Source organism: Theropithecus gelada, chromosome 2, assembly GCF_003255815.1.
Source record: "Theropithecus gelada isolate Dixy chromosome 2, Tgel_1.0, whole genome shotgun sequence".
In the NCBI taxonomy this organism is placed as follows: Eukaryota; Metazoa; Chordata; class Mammalia; order Primates; family Cercopithecidae; genus Theropithecus; species Theropithecus gelada.
Window position 1 is genome coordinate 42,762,332 of NC_037669.1, and position 17,317 is coordinate 42,779,648.

Consider the following 17,317-nt stretch of genomic DNA (forward strand, 5'->3'; position numbering starts at 1 on the left):
CCATTCCCTGACCACTTCTAGCACTGACCACTTCCAGGAATTAGTAGCCATGTTGAACACACTGCGAGAAAGCTCTGGCTAATATCCCCAAATTCCAGCCAGACAGCTTGTGTAGTGCTTTCCTGGTCCTCTACACTGTGGAGAGCTGAGGTCCCACTTCCCTGCCTCCCTGGAGGTATGGGCTCACATTTAGAGATGGCTCTGACCATGCTTCCTCACACTGCCCCTCACCCACTCTCCCTTTCTCCCTCACAGTGGTACAGGCTAATACCATCAGGAAACCATTGTGGATCCCAGAGATGGGCATGGACTGGCCGGAACAGAGCTGATGTCTGTCTTTGCTAAGCAGTTGGGAATCAGCTTGTGGCTGGTAATCTGGGGGAAAGGCAGTGTGTGAAGACAGGGAAACAGGAGGAGATTCTGTACCTGGAAATTGGGGATGGGGTTGGCGATGGGGAGCCAGGCAGCCCTGGGGTTCTCCTGGTAGCGAAATGGGCCATTGAAAGCCTGGGAGATAGCACTGAGGTTGAAGGCGCAGACAGCAGAAGCCGCAATGCTGTTTCTGAAAGGCAAGAAGTAGTAGGACAAGGCCCTCCCTGTAAGACCTGGCACCCTCCTCATATACCCCACAGCCAGCTGTCATGTCCAATTCCCAACGCTCTGTAAGCATCTATGATGAGTATGGTGTACCACCGGGGGATCTCAAAGGGAGGTGATGTGGTCCTCACACTCTGTAAACCCCCTGGGAACGACCCACTGACAAGAAGCACTGGTGAATCCTTCTGTGCTACTGCCTCCCTCCCTCCCTTATCCAGCAGGAGGCTGAAATACAGTGACTTTCAAACATTGTAGTCCATGGCCCATGGTAAGAGATATATCTTACCCTACAACTCAGTATAATATGCACACATCCATAAAGAAGTGTATGAACTTACCCTTACTAAATATGTTAAGACTCTGATATTTTATTCCATTCTATTCTGATTTAGTTATTTACAAAAGCTGGTTACCAAACCACTGATTTATGCCATAGCCTGCCACACCCTGAGTCCAGATGACCCAGGAGACCCTTTCAGTCACAGAAGCATGTTTCCATGAATCTTACGTGAACAGCTCACAGAGAGGAAACCACCATACCAAATGCCTCCAGTTCTATTCTTCACATTTAGTTCTTCTCCCAAATGTGTCCATTTCTCTCCACCTCTGCCTGGTTTCAGCTCCCCCTCTAGGCCCCTGAATGCTGCACTGTCTTCCTGGTGGTCTGCCCGCAGCCTGTCTAGTCTCCTAATCCATTCTCCACACGGCAGCCAGAGTGGTGAGCGTTTCAAAACGCACCTCCGAGCTGGTTGCTGGCCTGCTTCAAACCTGTCAATAATTTCTCCTTGCTCTTAGAATAAAGATTAAAGCAGTCTGCAATGTCCTTTGGGACATACCCTCCCTGCCCTACCCCTTCAGCCTCCTCTCCTGTCTTTCTTCTCCTCACCCTTAAATGTCTTGCCACACTGATCACTGCTCAGCTCCTGAAATATTTCTTCCCACCTCAAACCTCTGCACATGTTACCTCAGGCTGGAATGCTCCTCTCCTTTAGTTTATTCCTATTCATCTTATAGATGTCACTTCCTACAGGAAACCTTCCCTGATCATCACTCCTCTATACTGTTAGAGGCTTTTCCACACACTGTCCTTTCCTTTTGTAGCATTTATCACGATTAAAATTTGTTGTTAATATCCATCACCCTGTTTAAGCTTTTAAAGGCAGAACCATGTCTGCTTTTGCTCCCTGACGCCCCACCCCTACCAGGACAAGCACCTGCATGGAGAAGGCATGCAATAAATACACTATTTAGAATTCACACTGATGGTGTCAGTTTCGATGCCTCTCCACCTACTCTTGACTCTCTTCTCTGTCCACCCCCTCACACTGTCCTTCCTATAGCTAGCCTGGCCCTCATGCAGTGCCTGCTATCTGGGGCCCAAAGTGAGCAAACACCACTCCATGGCTCATAGGTTTCTGGTATTCCTACAAAGAACATTGTGCAGCCAGTGACTTCCTTGGTCTCGGTGCCCATCCGTCATTGTCTATATCAGAGTGTCCAATCTTTTGGCTTTCCTGGACCACACTGGTAGGAGAATAGTCTTGGACCACACATAAAATACACTAAACACTAAGCATAGCTGATGAGCCAAAAAAAAAAAAAAAAAAATTGCTGGCTGGGCGTGGTGGCTCATGCCTGTAATCCCAGCACTCTGGGAGGCCAAGGTGGGTGGATCACAAGGTCAGGAGATCAAGACCATCCTGGCTAACACAGTGAAACCCCATCTCTACTAAAAGTGCAAAAAATTAGCCAGGTGTGGTGCCACACACCTGTAGTCCCAGCTACTCGGGAGGCTGAGAGGCAGGAGAATTGCTTGAACCCAGGAGGCAGAGGTTGCAGTGAGCCGAGATCGAACCACTGCACTCCAGCCTGGGTGACAGAGTGAGACTCCATTTCAGAAAAAAAAAAAAGAAAAAGAAAAGAAAAAAAATGCCAAAAAAAAAAAAAAGTCTCGTAATGTTTTCAGAAAGTTTACAAATTTGTGTTGGGCCTCATTCAAAGCTGCCCAGGGCCACATGCAGCCCAAAGGCCGTGGGCTGGACAAGCTTGGTCTATAGGAGAGTCGCCTGATTGGGTTAGCCTCTTACACAGAAGGAGGTGTCATGATCTGTGAGGGTTACTCGTCCTCACACCTAGAAAACAAAAGGAGCTGTCATTCCCAGCCTGGTTTTCCAGCACAGTCTAGATGGGAGGTGATGGCAGGGTTACCAGAAGACTGCTGGTTAGATTGAACAGAATCCCATAGTCCTGAGGTTGGAAGGGACCTTAGGGAATCCCTGTTGAGCCTCCCTGAGGCTATTGCTGCCTGCTCCCCTCCCCTACATGGCTACATCCCCTCATCCAAGGCAGGCTTTTCCACCTTCATCACCAGCATGTTCCTCCTTCATGCAGCCTAAGCCAGATCCATTTGCTTTATTCATCTCTGGCCTAGGCTTGTCCTTCCTAGCAACCCAGAACACGTGCTTACCGCTCCAGAAGCAGTAAGTCACAAAATCCTCAGATGACCCCCGGCAGGAGTCATGGAAGTCCCCATTTTATAGATGAAGCCCACCAGGCCATGAGGCCAGGCCAGCTCCTGACATCACAGGAAAGGGGCTGGCAGAGGACAGGACTCACACATTGGTTGTGAAAACTCCGTAAATGAGGTCCTGCTCTGGCAAGTGGAAGGCACTCTGCAGCTCGTTGTAGTAGAAGGGGACCTCGCCCGGGCGGGAGCAGTTGAGCCGGGCCTTCATGAATGTGGTCCACGTGTCCTCCAGCAGGAATCGGCCCCCCACGTCATTCTTGCACACGCGGGCCACGCGAGAGTACACGGTGCGTCCACAGTCATGCTCCACTGCGTTCTCCCGCAGGAAGAAGTATGCAAACAGCCCAATATCATAGGCTGCCACAAAGTTTGGCTCTGGGTGGGCAGAAGAGGAACAAGGGGCAGGCAGGCCAGCGGGGAAGAAGAGGGCAGAGTCAGGAGGACTCAACCACTTCAGTTTTCCCAGATGGGCACCAGACACCCCTCTCCCTGCAAGCTTGGTGGCCTGGGGACCCTAACTAACTCTCTTCCCACTTTCAATACCAAGTGCAGCTATAATATTAAACATGTGTCACCGCACACCTCTCACTGGGTGCCAGACACTATCCTAAGTACTTTATGCGGATTAATCCAGTCGATCAACAGATGAGGTAAATCCTATGATTATCCCCATATTATAGATACAACATTGCGGCACAGAGAGCTTAAGTACTTGCTCAAGGACACACAGTATTTAGGTTGGTTCAAAAGTAATTGCAATTTTCGCCATTACTTTTAATGGCAAAAACCGCTATTACTTTTGCGCCAACCTAATAGTTAGTGAGGAAGCAGGGGTTCAGCCCCAAGGGTTAGGAAACTCATATGGCCCTTTCCATAACCTCTCTCTCTTTCTTTCTTTTTAAGAGGCTGGCTGTCACTCTTTCGCCCAGGCTGGAGTTCAGGGATGTGATCATAGCTCATTGCAGTCTCAAACTCCTAGGCTCAGGGCATCCTATCACCTCAGTCTCTTGAGTAGGTAGGAACACAGGCATGCATCACCACGCCTGGCTGATTTATTTTTTATTTTTATTTTTAGAGACAGGGTCTTGCTATGTTGCCCAGGCTGGTCTCCAACTCCTGGCCTCAAGAGATGTTCCTGCCTCAGCCTCCCAAAGTATTAGGATTACAGGCATGAGCCACTATACCTGGCCCCATAAGTTCTTCTTATCCATAACTTGTTTTCCTAAACAATTCCTAATTATCTCCCTCTCTCCTAATAGCCTACCCTCCATCTGTTCTGGGGCCTTGGGACATCATCTGTGATTTCATCTGGGGCTCATCTCCAGCATGCTCTGGTCTACACTGCCCTACTCTGGACCTCTTCCTTGATAAGGCAAGTGGGAGCACTTGCAGAGGTTGGCAGGAAGGCGGATGAATGGGGGGCTCAGGGTAGGCTGGTGGGATCAGAACCAGGGGAGTCCCCACCCCTGGCACTGGGGCCTCCTTACCATTGAGCCACTTGGAGTTATACTGGGCAGTGCGAAGTGGTGGCCCACTGCCCAGGCTGCGGTAGATGGCAGGGTCCCGACCTGAGAAGTCGATGACCGTGGCCGCATAGAGCTCCCCCTGGGAGGAGATGACAGCTGTGGAGTTGTGGCGTGGGTCGTAGGGGCAGCGGGCCACACCATTGATCTTCTCAATAGTCCTGCTGACGTTCCCCACCTGGGGACAATGGGGAGAAGGGGACACTTTTCCCTGAGGCCCTGGGGCTGCCTGTTCTTTCCATCTGAGTTTTGTTTCTTCCTGGGCCCGGGTCTCTCTGGGTCTCTCCCCTCCTCTAGCATCATCTCACTGCCCAGCTCACGGTCCCTCTGAGGGAGCAGCCCTCAGGGAGGGAGAGGTCTTCCCAGTAGCTCCATCAGCCTCCAGCCCCAGTCAGGACCCTCCAAGGTAAGGCTGACCAGTAAAATACAGAAGGCCCAGTTCAATTTGAATTTCAGATGAACAGGGAATACATTTTTAGAATAAGTCTATCCCAAACACTTCATGGGGTACATTTATGCTAAAATATCATTTATTGTTTATCTGAACTCCAACTCTAACTGGGTGTCCTTTTATGTTTCTGTTTTGGGTGTCTGTTTGTTTGTCTGCAAAATTTGGCAACCCGCCTTCAAGGCTGTGTGCCTGGGCAGGAGAGCCCCCGGCATGGTGCCCCCTTCAGTCTGCTCCACCCTGAGCTGCCCACCTGTCTGCTGGTGCACACGGGGGAAAAGGCATTGGTCCCACACATGAACACCTTCCGGCCGGTGACGATCAGGACTCGCACGTAGTTCTGACACTCCTCCTGAGGCAGGAAGGAAAGGAGCAGACAGCATAGCTCTCCAGGTGTGATGCTGGGTATCTCACCCTCACACCACTGCGTCATGAATGCCAACAAGTCTTCTAAAACACTTCCCTTGACCCCAGATCTACCTGTCCCGATGTCCAGGTCACATCTGTGGACGTCCCCTCCCACCAACGTCATCTCTCCACCTCACTGCTCACTCAGATGCTCAGGACCAACTGGCCACAGAGCTATATCCCCACCTGCCCAAGGAGCCCCAGCTCATCCTGGCCATGCCTCTCCAGCAGGGGACCTCATGTCCACACAGTGCCACTCCATCCCCACAACCACAGGCCTCCTTCCAGCTCCAGGTGGGGCCCCCGGACCGCTGAGACCACGTACCTCCGTCTTCCCTTTGCTTTGGCAGGAGCGGCGCGTGTCCTCACTGGAGGCCCACTCTGTGGCCTGGGGGAGGAACACAGGAACACACAGACATCACATGGCTGTGTCATTCACTGCCACTCGCCACCAGAGCAGGCAGCAGCCGGTGTCGGGAGTTGACAGGAAGCTGTGAAGGAGGGATGGTCTGCAGGGTGAGGGCTCCTCTCACTACATCCACATGGGTCTGGGAGGGCTGCCCAGTCTCCTTACCCAGAGGCCTTTCACGGGTGGGCACCCTCAGTCCAACACCCACACTGCCTGCTTGGGTCAGAGGCGGCCTGGAGGAACAGCTTCTGAATCTTTCATCATCCCCACGCAGCTCTGCCCTCGGAGTCAGCCAGGGAGCTGGAAGTGGCCGAAGGACCTTCAATCCCACCCCAGGCCCTAAGTGGGAAATGCGCCTATTCTGTGCCAGATGGCCCTCAACTGAGTGGCAGGCAGGAAGGGAGAAAAGATTTGGCAAACCCTGAATGTAGGAGATTTAATTTTCTAATGACAACTCTGGGCTTTTTTCTTAACAGATGGGGAAAACCAAGGTTCTGTGTGACCTAAGCAAGTCACACAGAACCTCGTGTAGAGCAGGGACTGGAACCCCCATTTCTGATTCCAAAGGCTATGTGTGTTCCCATAGTCTTAAGGGCTAGGACTTCCCCTTTCCTAATTGCTGTTCTTCCTCCCACCCCCACTGTCTGCACTTTCCTTTCAGCTTCCCTGGTAGCATCACTCATGCTCTGCCGTGGGGTAATGTGTTTGGGAACACAGCCTTCATGTGGGGACCTGCAGGACAGTGCCATGTTCTCACATGTCCATGGCATTAGGAGAGGGCTGTCCCCAACCCAGGATCCCTTCTTCCCCTTCATCTGTTCTGCCTCTACTCTCTCTGAACAGCAGCTGGAGGGAGGTGTGATGCCCTCCACATCCAGGCAATGTCAACAGCCCTGGTGTGGTTCATTATATATTTCTGGGTCACATGTATAAACATGAACTGCCTACCTGTCCTGGGAGAGGGAACCCTGAGCAAGCAGCTCTGTCATCCAAATGGGGAGGGAAAAAAGAGCCCACCTACTTTTAATTTCTAACAAAGCTGTTTCCAGCCATGAAGTCACTGCCTGCAGAGCTCCAGAGGCCGCAGTGTGGGAGGGGAGGCAGGGGGCTGGGAGAGGGAGTAGCAGGCCTCTCTATGCTTTCCAGCCCACAGCCAACCTCCACCGGCGATGGCTGCTTTGTAAGGCAGAGGGAGGCTGACTCCTGCACACCCTGGATTCGGAAGCTGAGTGATGAGTTTGGAGCCCAGGCTTCTGTGTCTCCCAGACCTTGGAGAAGAGCAAAGGACCCTGAGTCTGGCCACAGAGCCACGGTGTTCATCTGGACAGAAACAACTGAGCACTGTCATACTCAGGACCCATCATCTCCCAGGCTGAGCATGATATGAGAGAAGAGAGGGACATAAATAAGAAATCTCGGGGCCTCTGGGGCTAGAAAAGAGCAATGAGCCACAAACATTGCAGTTGCACAAGCCCAAAGCCCCGGACGGTGGGTGGCTTTGGGAGGACTGCATGAGCAAAGGGTCCTCGAGTCTCTGAGCAGAGGTCAGCCTTGATCCCATTGAAGGGGGGCTGTACCATAAAAGGAGTTAAAGTTATGCTGGACTCAACAATGGGACAGGCACTGTGCCAGGGTCTTGACACACTTTTTCTCTTTGATCCTCACAGATAACAGTGAAACACGTAGCCTTTTGCTTGTTTTACAGGGAAGAAAACTGAAGTCCAGAGAGGCGGAGCAATTTGCCCAAGGTCACACAGCTAGTAAACGAGAAACAAGATGCGAATCCAGACAACTGACACCAGAACGAAGCTCTTTCTGCTATATCCTGCAGCCTCTCATGGTGAATAGATTTCTCTAACCAAAAGTTAGACCATATGCCCCAAAAAGAGGATATGTGTTTATAGAGAGAACAGCACAGAATGGCTTTTTTGAGACCATTTTTTTATTTTTAATTCATTTCAAAAATTATTTTTATCAAATTAATGATGCACAGAGTTTAAAAAGTTAAATAGTATTAAAATGTATTAATTAAAACCCTGGCGACCCACTCCTCCCATACCCCACCCCTTTTCCCAAGGACAACCACCTTCACTTCTTTTAGTTGTTTCTCTGTTTTTTTAAATTGATTTCTAAAAAAGATGTTTCAATCTCAGGCTTCATCTTTTGAATTCCTGCTACAGAGGTGAAGATTTTTCCCACTTACCCACCACCGTTCTTCCCAACACCAAAGCACACATAACATTTCCTGTCTCCCCATCCTCCCATTGTAATGACAGTTTTAATTAAAATCAACATTGGTATTTACAGCCAGTACCCCAGATTTCACTGAATGTATGGCACCATCAATTTGTAATACGAACCACTGAGAAAGAAAATTGCTGCCAATCAAATGTTCTTATTAGTTAAAATTTTAACGTAAACATATTGAAAGTGCTCTTATTTAGACATATGTTTTATCATATATCAATCTCGTGCACACAAAAAATATACGCAAAATTGAGTATCCTTAAACCTTTGAATTGAGCATTCATCTCTTCTGAATCACTTTTTAGAGTTGTCAGTGCTCATTTTGTTGTTTGTCTGTTTGGAGAACCATTCTTTGAACTACCTAGGTGTCAGTGTTGCAGTAATTCTTACAGAGCATTCCACTCTGGTCTCCACAATTTTCTTCCATACCATTGACCTCATCCTGCAAGTTTGGATGCTTACAGAATGGGCGCCATACCAAAAGATGCCCACAGGTTTCTGACAAACCAGGACTCACATTCTTCCCTCGTGTAATCCTAAAGTGGTTTGTGGACTGAAACGTCGAGGGTTTGCTGTTGTCTGGTCAGAATACCAGAAAAAATGACTAAGTTCATACCTGCACGGGCATGACAACATCAAGACTGCACCTGGCTGATAGTGACTGTCAGATGTCTTTGACTGAAAGACACGTCCCGACTTCAGACTCATTGAAATGTGAAAACATGTGCATGTGAGTGAGAATCAATGAAATATTCGTATTCTGATAAGGTTTTCTTATTATTTGAACAATGTTTTGTTTTTCCTGGACTGAATAATTGTCTTGATTGTCTCCATTTGCTTGTTTTGCGTGGACCTATCACCGATTTTCCCCAAATGTCCAACAGGTCTTACACATCCCTCTCAATATGATTTTTTTTTTTTTTTTTTTTTTTTTTGCTTTTTTGGAGACAAGGTGTTGCTCTGTCGCCCAGGCTGGAGTATAGTAACACAATCATGGCTCACTGTGGCCTCGACCTCCCGGATGTTAGTCCAAACTGCACCATTTTAAGCTTCCCCACTATTTTGCAAACCTTGGTCAAAGCGAAACATTTCCCAGGCATTCGGGCTGTGAGAAACATCCTTCCTAACCACCTGACCACAAGGTAAACAAAGGCCCAACTAAAGAAACATCCCTGTCATAGCTCACTGGGCAAAGGTCCAAGGAACACCATGATGACATTCCATGGGAATAAGGGCCAGAACCGCCTCATCATGGGAACATCTTATCAATATCCCACCGGGCAGCAAGCCATACTGCCCAGACCCCTCCTGCCCACACCTACAAGTACCCCCAGCCTGTAGGCAGCGGTGCGCTCTGGCATTAGGCTAGTTTCCCACTTCTATAGGTTTTATGCTGGACATAAAGCCTGCATTTGCTGTTGAGCCACCCTCTTGCTATGTGTGTGTCTTTCTTTAACCTTCACCTTCCCTTCAAAACCTAACACTGAGCTCAGGTGATCCTCTTGCCTCAGCCTTCCAAGTAGCTGGGAACACAGGTGCACACCACCACACTCGGCTAGTTTTTAAAAGTATCTGTACACACAGGGTCTTGCTATATTGCCCAGACTTGTCTCATACTCTTGGTCTCAAGTCATCTGCTCCCCTCGGCCTCCCAAAGTGCTGGGATTATAGGTGTAAGGCACCATGCTGGCCTCAATATGATTTTCTTACTGCACGCACAAATGATTCCGATAATCTGCGAGTTCCCATCCTCTTCCTCATCTCCCAACCTCCATCCTCCTGCTCAGTGCTCTGGCTGCTCTTGAGGCCTCCTGCTTGACTGTTAGCCTGGGACTTACCTTCTTTCCTCTCCTGCTTTCTGAATCCCATGTTTCCCTCTTCCTTGATTTATTTGCTTATTTTGGTGGAACACATCTCCAGTATCCTCCTAGGAAAAGGAACATGGTAGATCAATTTTTCAAATTCTTGCATGTCTGACTTATTCTTTCTTCATACTTGATTGGTAGTTTTGATACCGAATTCTAGATTGAAAATAACTTTCACTTGGAATTTTAAAGGCATTTATTCCTCCGTTGTCTTCTAAGTTCCAGCACTGCTATTGAGGAGTCTGACGACATTTTCTTTTTCTTTTTTTCTTTAGGCTCCGGACACTTTTAGGATCTTCTCCTTAATAACAGTGTCCTGAATTTCACACTGATGTGCCTTAGGACGGGTCTCTTTTGGGAACTCAGTCAACCTTTTAGCATTGAAGACTCATTCTCTGTTTTGGCGAATTTTCTTATGTTAGTTCATCCTTAATTTCTTCCTCACCTTTTCCTCTATTTTCTTTTTGGAACTCTTAATATTCCAATCCACTGTTGGCCTTTGTGCATTGATCCTCTAGTTTTCTGATATTTCTCTCCTACGTTTCATTTCTTGTTTTTTGTTGTTCTGGTAGGTTTTTCTTCAACACTGTTTTCTAATCCTTCAATTCAATGTTTATTTTCCCAATTACATTTTAAATTTCCATATTTTAAGTTTATTGTTTTATAAACAAAATACTTTGTATATCTCAGAAGATACTAATTCGCTGTTTATCATTAATCAAATTTTTTTTTTTTTGAGACAGACTTTTGCTCTGTTGCCCAGGCTGGAGTGCAGTGACACGATCTCTGCTCACTGCAACCTCTGCCTCCCAGGTTCAAGCGATTCTCCTGCCTCAGCCACCTGAGTAGCTGGGATTATAGGCATGCCCCACCACACCCAGCTAATTTTTTGTATTTTTTTTTTTTTTTTTTTTCTTGAGACGGAGTCTCGCTCTGTCGCCCAGGCTGGAGTGCAGTGGCCGGATCTCAGCTCACTGCAAGCTCCGCCTCCCGGGTTTGCGCCATTCTCCTGCCTCAGCCTCCCGAGTAGCTGGGACTACAGGCGCCCGCCACCTCGCCCGGCTAGTTTTTTGTATTTTTTAGTAGAGACAGGGTTTCACTGTGTTAGCCAGGATGGTCTCGATCTGCTGACCTCGTGATCCGCCCGTCTCGGCCTCCCAAAGTGCTGGGATTACAGGCTTGAGCCACCGCGCCTGGCCAATTTTTTGTATTTTTAGTAGAGACAGGATTTTGCCATGTTGGCCAGGCTGGTCTTGAACTGCTGACGTCAGATGATCCACTCACCTTGGCCTCCCAAAGTGCTGGGATTACAGGCATGAGCCACCCTGCCCAGCCAAAATTTTTTAAAATTATTTCTCTCGTTGTTTCTGTTTCTAACAGTATTTCTCATTCCATTTGCTTGTTTTGGCCTTCTCTTTCACTTTAGAGGCTTTCCTCAAGTGTCTGGTGATTTCTGGCTCTTTGTTCATACCTAAAAATAAATTACTAACCACTTCCCCCAGAAAGAAACCAGGGCTTCTTGGAGAAATGGCTGATTCCAGATCTGGGGCAACAAATGCACAAGGTAAGGCTGGAACTTTCTGTCACATCAGATACCAAGGACGTAATCAAAGATGACTAGGGTGGGTCTAAAGGACCCGGGAGTCAACATGAAGAGGTCCCTGCTGGTGAAAGATGGGGTAATCGTGAAAAATAACTGCAATGGATTGAAAGACATCAACAATGTTTATATCCACCAGTCTGTGGTGAACATAATAATAAAAGACAAATTAATTGATCACCATTGAAAGATACTAGCAAACCAGCTCATTATTTGAAAACTGGTAAATAAAGATGGAATATCAAATATTTATCCTGCCTTTCCTATATGACTACATCACTGGGTCATCATGTAGTAGATGAAGAAAAGGTGTTTTTCCTTTCTTTCTTTCTTTTTTTTTTTTTTTTTTTGAGACAGAGTTTCACTCTTGTTGCCCAGGCTGGAGTGCAATGGTGTGATTTCAGCTCAGTGCAACCTCTGCCTCCCAGTGATTCTCCTGCTTCAGCCTCCTGAGTAGCTGGGATTACAGGTGTGTGCCACCACACCCAGCTAATTTTGTATTTTTAGTAGAGACAGGGTTTCACCATGCTAGCCAGGCTGGTCTTGAACTCCTGGCCTCAGGTGATCCACCCGCTTTGGCCTCCCAAAGTGCTGGGATTACAGGCGTGAGTCACTGCGCCCGGCCCAAAAAGTTTGTTTTTATAAAAGTAGCCCAGGTAATTGATTGTAATACCTAAAGAATTAAGGGATCTAGAAACAGATCATCATTGGTTACTAACATCAAAAGAGAAAATCAGACACTATGTACCTCCTAAAGAAAGAACACAAGAACACCTATGAAGAAATCTTGCCAGAATCTAAATTGAATGAAGTTTTTAGCTCTAACAATCAATGTACAGGTGATACAGGGAAGAAAGCAACATGTTCAGTCATGCCACTTGCATTACAATCAGCAAATTCCAGGCTGTGGGAAACTCTATAGGACAGGTGACCAGGCTTCTTCAATAAAAAATTGCACAGAGAGAAATATTGTTTTAAAGAGACATATCAACAAATTGCAGCATATTTGAATCCTGATTTAAATAACTGAAATTATTTTAAACTTTTATAAGTAGGGAAATGTAAACAATAACTGGACATTTAGTGATATGAAGTTTTAACTTTGGGCCACTTACATAAAAAGAATCCCAGCCTGGTATGGTGGCTTATACCTGTAATTCCAGCACTTTGGGAGGCTGAGGCAGGACAGCTTGAGGCCAGGAGCTGGAGGCTGCAGTGAGTAATGACTGTGCCACTAGCCTTAGTGATAGAGTCAGACCCACCTCAAAAAAAAAAAAAAAAAAAAAAAAAAAAAAAAAAAATTCCCTACTTTTTAGAAATGTATACTGAAATATTTATGGATGTTATGATATGTCTGAGATTTGCTTCAGGACAGAGACGTGGGGGGATATATGTAGATGAAAGATGATTGACCATGAGCTGATAATTGTTAAAGCTTTTAAGTGCTGTTGAATACACAGGGTTCATGTACAATTCTCTTTGCTTTTGTGTGTGTATGAAATTACATGATAAAAAAGCATCTTTGTTTGTTTGCCTTAAGAGTAAAGTACTAACCAGCTCACTGGAAACTCCATGGGAGGGCTCATAGAGACTGGTGGGCTTCTCCTAGGGTGCTGGGTGAGGAGCCTTTTTCACTGGGAGACCCTCTATGTCATATTCTAAAAGTCTGGTCTCTGGAGTCATTGAGTTTTTCCAGCAAAGACTCCCTCAGTCTCCTGCCTGGAAGTGGGGCTGGGGGAGCAGGGGGTGGGAGGAGGAAGTAGACTTTCGTTTGATCACACACCATCAGTGCCCTTTAGGAGTCCCTAAATATAGGGCGTTTCCAGTTGAATGTTTGGAGAAAGGGTCTTGGTTTTCTTTCTTGGAGGGAGGGAGAAGATGGAAGAAGGGATTGCTGTTTGGGATGGGATAGGAGACCTGGGTCCCAACCCTTTAATTTAGAGAATTTCAATCAATCCTCCCTTTTATCCTTGTACCTCATCCTCACATCACACAATATGGGACACCCAATTTTGGGGCCCTTCTGAGGAGTCAGCTGCCTGTCCACTGCATCCCCTCTGCAAGCCAATCTGCTCTATCTACTTTTCTTTCCTCCTTTTCTTCCTTTTCTCTTTCTTTCTTTCTTTCTTTTCTTTCTTTCCTTCCTTCTTTCTTTCTTCTTTCTTTCTTTCTCTCTTTCTCTCTTTCTTCTTTCTTTATTTCCCCTCCCTCCCTCCCTCCCTTCCTTCCTTCCTTCTTTCTTTTTGACAGCGTCTCACTTTGTTGCCCAGGCTGGGGTGCAGTGGTGCCATCCCTGCTCACTGCAACCTCCACCTCTCGGGTTCAAGTGATTCCCGAGTAGCCTCAGCCTCCCGAGTAGCTGGGATTACAGGTCCCCACCACCATGCCCAGCTAATTTTGTAGAGATGGGGCTTCACCATGTTGGCCAGGCTGGTCTTGAACTACTAACCTCAGGTGATGCACCCGCCTCGGGCTCCCGGAGTGCTGGGATTACAGGCGTGAGCCACTATGCCCAGCCTCTGACCACTTTCCATTGCCCCAGAATGCATAATCTCCTCTTTACTGACATCTTTTTCATTCTCTCTGTTATTGTGAATGTGCACCCTTTAAAATTTCTCACTCTTTTTAGTGGAGTTTTGTGAAGGGGTGGAGAGAGATGTGTCTGATCAATCTGGAACACAGAGTGCTTTAAACAAGGGCTGTCCCAGAAATTCCAGAATGATCTCTAGTAACAGTAGCTCCGTGGTTTTCATGCTGTGAGAGGAAGCAGGCGACACTCAGAGACGTGGATCATCTCCCTGTAAACTCAGCAACTCCCACGGACACTTGGGGGCCAGGGACAATGGCTGAGTGTCTACGCATTTTTGGAGCATTAAGTCCACTGCTCAGTGGAGTTTAAACTTCAAACCACTCCAGGGCTGCCAGATGTGAGCTTGGAGGACGTGGAGATAAACTGGAAGAGAGCTCAGGCACTGCCCTCCATGTCTGCCCAGGCCCGAACAAAGCCCCATTGTGCGTCCTGACGCATATGTGCAGAACAGTCCTCGTTTCTGCCTCGCAGGATATCTGGCAAACCAAGATCATAAATCTGTTGCAATTAGGCCACCAGCCAGGTCGTCCCATGGAACTGTTCTGGCAAAGGTCGCTCACGAGCTCCTAATTGCCAACTCCAAGACAGCTCATCATGCTGGTCCTCTCAGCAGCCCGGGGACGCTGTTGATCACTGGCCTCCTTTTCTTTCCCGGTACCAGTTCATTAAGTTAGACTGATAAATAACCATACAGGTGAGCTGATTTGATTTCCCCCTACTCCTCCATCCCCAACACACACACTGCCCCATCTGCTCCTAGCTGCACCTCTTCCCTACTTCAGAGCTTGGAGGATTGGGAAGGAGCTGGGCATTCAATTTTCTTTAAGGAAGAGTGGTTTACATAAATTGTTTAATAGGGGTTAGGTACTTAGAAGTCCCTTAATGGATACTGGTTTGCAAAAACTGTTTACATTAAGATTTTTCTTTACAGAATGTTAATTATTTAAACTATCAATAAAGCACTGAGTTTTAAGTTTGCTTAAATCATGCCCTGGGGCCAAGTGGGAGAATCAGTTGGCTCTTTACTGGGGAGTTTTAACCCAAGTGTAGCCCCAGGCCACAGAGAGAGTAGAGGAAGCTGGGCTGGGGAACCCTGGCCTAGCCGCCCCTGTCAGCGAAGTGGTGCAGATCATTTTCAGCACTTGGTTGCTGGTGACAGCAGACACTGAGAACTGAAAGCTTATAACCAGGGACCCAAAGCCCCCGGAGAAGGCACTGGCAGGATAACCCCCGAAGTCAGGCTTTGAGAGTTACAAGTCGGGGCTTCCTCACCAGACAACAGACAGGAGGACCGGGCACTGAAGACCAGAGGCCAAGGTCTGCTCCAGGGGACGCTGGACGGCCTGCCCCAACCTCTTGCTTGTTCTCTCCCCTCTGTGGACAGATGGCACACACCAGGGTGGGAATGTGGACATAAAATGTATTTATTTCCTTAGTTCTGTCACAGTGAATCCAGTCTGAAATACTGAGGTCAGGCCCTAAGAGACACGCTGGAAAGGTGTTCAAGCCAGTTCCTGGCACTTTGGGGGCTTGCCTGTAGGGCCCTTCAGGGAATGCCCTTGGCAGCCTGAGCTATGGGCTGCCATAAGATACCTGCTCCAGGCTGACACCAGGGTCAACACTGACCTGGATGAACCAAACCCCAGAATTCAGTCATCAAGCGCAGAGTCTTAACAGCCTTGCTTTTATTTCTGTGTATCTATTTCTCTTCCTCCCTTCAGCCACATTACACTCCCAGAAGGCCTTCATCTACACACCACAGGAACCAAATAAAAAGCCAGCTGCATGGAGCTCAGGGTGGGACCCCTGGGTCCACTTCCTCCCGCCCACTTTGAACCTCCTCTGCACTGGCTTCCCCCAGGCCCCAACCTGCTGGGTTTGGCATCTTGGCTTACTTTCCTGCCAATTGGAAACTAGGCTCTGGACTGGCTGCCTATGACTGAGCTGACAGGCCACAAGATGCTGCTTCTGGGGAACTTCCCCTGCCTCGCTCCAGCCCAGATCCCAGGAATACGCTGCACAGCCCCTCAAGGGAATCATATGTGATCTCTTATGTGCATATTCCTTGCGGCAAGGTACCGGGCCTGATTCACTTTGGAACTCAAATGCCTTGTACCATGCCTAGGATGAGACTGGCCTTCAGTAGTTATTCGACAAATGTTTATTGGGTGAGTGAATTGATGGATGGATGGATGGATGGGTAGGCTGGCTAGTAAAGGTATGGATAGAAAGACAGATGGACAGATAGAAGGACAGATGGACAAATGAATGGCATTTTCTTTCAATTTGCCCTAGTTCCTCCCAACTCTTCCCTTCCATTGGGCACACATTTGCTTCCTTATACCTCCCCTCTAGCAACCAGCCAAGAGCTGCAACGCCCCTGGGTGTGTGGACCCAGGTGTGACCAGAATGTCATACCAGCTCCCCAAGAAGGTCTCCCCTGATTGGCAGTGAAACTCTATACAAACAGCCCAGCCCATGATTAAGTTCTAACTTCTGATTAGGTTAGTCACTTCTCATATTTTCCTGAAGGCCAGAGACTCTGCATTTCTTATAGTCCCGTGGCCCCTAGCTGAGTTCTGGTACACAGTAAGTGCTCAATGAATGCTTAATCATTGGGAGACCAGAACATGTCTCCTAGACATGAGAATTGAGGCTCTCCCCTCATTGAAGAAGAAGAGATGGCCTTCCTTTCTTTACAATATTCAGCCTCTGCAAAGATGGTTTGGCATCTGTTTCTCAATCTGGGATAAATGTTCTGGATCAAGGAGTCCCATTAAAACGCCTCTCAGAGCACTTAGGGAATTATGCTTGGGAAGTCCTTCTTGGCAGCAGATAATAAATCAATCACAGCTCAGAGAAAATGCTGAGTTAGAATGGGATCATTCAGGTTGGGCTAGGAAAGGAACTAGGAATATTCTTTCCGTGGAGGCCTGAACTCAGAGACCCTCCTGTGGATCCAGGTTGGGGACTTACAATAACAACCAATCCAGTTTGCCCAGTATTGTCCCAGTTTTTGCACTGGAAGTTCTGCATTCTCAGTCAGGGACAGTTGGTCAGCCCAGCCTGGTGTTCTTTTCCTCCCTTCCTCATTAGCAGCCTT

The 17,317-nt window shown here is 47.7% G+C and overlaps 1 protein-coding gene across 2 annotated transcripts in view; it reads right to left on the reverse strand.

The window, feature by feature from the left end:
- SEMA5B (semaphorin 5B) overlaps nucleotides 1-17,317 on the reverse strand; it is a 122,417-nt gene that overhangs the window by 13,700 nt on the left and 91,400 nt on the right. For both annotated transcript variants that reach the window (XR_003118101.1, XM_025375798.1), the window contains 5 exons: nucleotides 5,829-5,891; nucleotides 5,349-5,447; nucleotides 4,612-4,825; nucleotides 3,214-3,499; nucleotides 427-562 (listed from right to left, as the gene is read on the reverse strand). Coding sequence is in view for 1 of the 2 variants with exons in the window: in XM_025375798.1 (XP_025231583.1) it covers nucleotides 427-562; nucleotides 3,214-3,499; nucleotides 4,612-4,825; nucleotides 5,349-5,447; nucleotides 5,829-5,891 (798 nt within the window). In the remaining variant the exon portion in view is untranslated. The remainder of the gene's footprint in view (nucleotides 1-426; nucleotides 563-3,213; nucleotides 3,500-4,611; nucleotides 4,826-5,348; nucleotides 5,448-5,828; nucleotides 5,892-17,317) is intronic.